Source organism: Fukomys damarensis, unplaced genomic scaffold (assembly GCF_012274545.1).
Source record: "Fukomys damarensis isolate Sample0158 unplaced genomic scaffold, DMR_v1.0_HiC HiC_scaffold_17, whole genome shotgun sequence".
In the NCBI taxonomy this organism is placed as follows: domain Eukaryota; kingdom Metazoa; phylum Chordata; class Mammalia; order Rodentia; family Bathyergidae; genus Fukomys; species Fukomys damarensis.
Window position 1 is genome coordinate 33855378 of NW_022900929.1, and position 2828 is coordinate 33858205.

A 2828-nucleotide genomic window follows, 5' to 3' on the forward strand; every position below is an offset into this window, starting at 1 on the left:
ATATATATATATTACGTGGTTTCTCTTATAAACCCAAAGTATAATTAACTTAACAAATAAGAGATATAATGGGAAACAGGGAGATAGATCTAGATAAAGGGAACCAAGAGATGTAGGGAGAGGGGAGGGGAGGGCATAGGGAAGTAAAAAGAATTAAGATGCGTACATTTACCAACTCCATGATGAATGTAATTATTAGGTACCGAAACGTGATACATTTTAAATAAAATTTTTTAAAATTTTTTCTTAAAAGTGATGAATAGTACAAATGCAAGAGAATGAGATTAAACATACTAATAAAATAAGAGAGGGCCAGGGATTTAGCTCAGTGACACTGCACCTGCCTCACAAACACAAGGTCCTGAGTTCGATTACCAGTACCCAAAAAAAAAAAAAAGAATGACAACAGATCCTTGGCTATGGCATTGAAGTGGTGGTTGGTGTCTCTTTGTACACACAGTGGGTTGGCAGTAAATGTACCAAAATGTTATGGTTATTTCTGGCTGATGGATTACAGATAAATTTCTTTCTTTAAACTTGTGATTCTCACATTTTCCATAATGAACATTCTTTTATTAGAAAATGTTGGGGGCCGGGATTAGCTCATTGGTTCTGCTGCCTGCTTCGCAAGCACAAAGACCGAGTTCGATCCCCGGTACCAAAAAAAGAAAGTTTTGTTTCCAAATGCCTCTAGTGACCTTCAGAAAAGCATTTTATTTTTGAAGTAGAGTTGTACTAACAGAAGGTATATAAAGGAGGCTTCTGCAGTGAGTAGGTAGTGAGAAAATGGAGGCGGAAAAAGAAAAAAGAACTAGGACAAACAGTCAAGATGTTTTGTCTTCTTTTAATGTAATACAAAGTAATCATTATAAAGCTTATTTTTCCCTTTATTGTTTTGTTCTTATTACTTTGTTCAACAGATATCTCAGATCTCAGTAAGGATATCTTGCTGTCCTCACCTTAAAGTTCTTCGCCTGGAGGAGAACTGTCTGGAACTCAGCATGCTTCCACAGAGCATCCTCAGTGACTCCCAGATCTGTCTACTCGCTGTGGAAGGCAATCTTTTTGAAATAAAGAAACTTCGAGAACTGGAAGGCTATGATAAGGTATGTAGTGAGTCACTGTACAGTTGACCCCTGAAATTCTCTGGGGTTATGTTCCTAGGGTACCTGTGAATTGTGAAAAACCACATTTCAGATATGGTCAGAAAAATATGGATGCCTTTTATGCTACTGTGGCATCTTTTTAGTTCTCATAGTGAATCCAGTGAGTAGTTCAACCCCCTGGAGTGTCTTAAACTTCTTCTGGTGTTTAGGTTCATTGCCAGAAGCCTTAGAAGATGTAGGGCCTTCTGGTGGCATCTTATGCCTTTAAGAACAAAACTAAGAACACTGGAGACGGGTACATGTGGTAGCGGAACAGCTCCCAGTTATGATGTGGGAGTGCTAGTGCATCTTATCTGCAGAGATGGATTACAGGGCAGCAGTCCAATCAGCACCAAGGAGAGCTCAATAACGCTTTTGGATTGGCTACTTGCAAACCTCACACCAAAAAAAAAGTATGGAAGATATTTGTGGTTTTTGCAAAATTGCTGGGGTTTCTGTGATCAATTATTAGATTCTAAGGAAAAATCCGCAAATGACCAAGGCCAGAAACTCTGAACCTTAACCTCATGAGAGTATACTATACATCTACCTTTCTGAGTCACTACCCCAGAGAAGACAACACTGAGATAACCCATATGAATGTATGTAGTTACCAAGTTTTGTTCATTTTGGAGGTTGTTGAAAGAACTGGACAAGTGGTATTGTGCCAAGCTGTCTATGAGACAGCTTACTGTAAAGCATCTTTGATGTTTCATATTAAAGTACAATTTTTAAAAATTACGTGCTTTAAATTTGCATTTAGAATTAGGTTGGGTACTCGCCTTGGCAGCACATATATTAAAATAGAATTCGGTAGGTTTTGTAGAAAATGTATCAAATACAATAAAAACCAAAATGAAAAATTCAGGCTCAGTGGTAGAACACATGCTTAGCTTGCATGAGGTTCTGAGTTTAATCCATAGCACTACTGGGGGGAAAATATTATACAAAAAGACAGACAAATCAAAGCAACTTAAGTAATAAACAGGTTTATTTGCTTGTGCCAAAATATCACATCTGTACTCCTTTCATGATTTTCAGTACATGGAGAGGTTCACAGCCACCAAGAAGAAGTTTGCATGATGTTCTCCATGTCCGTGGGAACCTCTCAGGACACTAATGTGGAGCCTCACTTGGAAACTGACTGCATCAGACTCCTGTTGTGCAGCATATTTGCAGCAAGAAGACAACACTCCATATTTTACTCAGTAATCTTTTCAGGGCTAGCTCACATAAGCCAAAAGAAAAGGAGTCAAGGAGACCCGAAGAATGCTCCCCTTTGAGTCACAGATAGGGCAGTGAACAGTGCTGCTCCTTAACACCAATACCTAGTTGCAATTTATAGGGTGCAGGGTGCTGCCTGCTAACAGAATGGCTGCACCACAGCTTGAGATTGTCTCATTTCGATGTGAGCTTTCATAAAATCAGTTGCCATTCCATGTTTGTGTTCACACTTCGTATTTTTATGTAAGGTATGAGAAGCTGGTGTGGCTAATCTTAAGGATTTATTATTCCAGGGCATCAGTTCAGTTGCAGTGTTTATATTTGGGAGTTTGTAACTGTCTTGACTAGAGTGCGCTGTATTAGAGAAGCACCAATACCACACCAAGAGATGCTCCTAAAGGCTGCAGTAGCAATTTCTTTACTATTGCAGGTGCCTTATTGGTGGAGAGCTCTGAAGAG

General features: G+C 39.1%; 1 protein-coding gene across 1 annotated transcript in view; it reads left to right on the forward strand.

Moving 5' to 3' along the window:
- Lrrc57 (leucine rich repeat containing 57) overlaps positions 1–2828 on the forward strand; it is a 6840-nt gene extending 4012 nt beyond the window's left edge. Inside the window, exons 5-6 of the mRNA XM_010624786.3 lie at positions 921–1106; positions 2187–2828. Coding sequence (XP_010623088.1) covers positions 921–1106; positions 2187–2228 — 228 coding nt within the window. The 3' untranslated portion in view covers positions 2229–2828. The remainder of the gene's footprint in view (positions 1–920; positions 1107–2186) is intronic.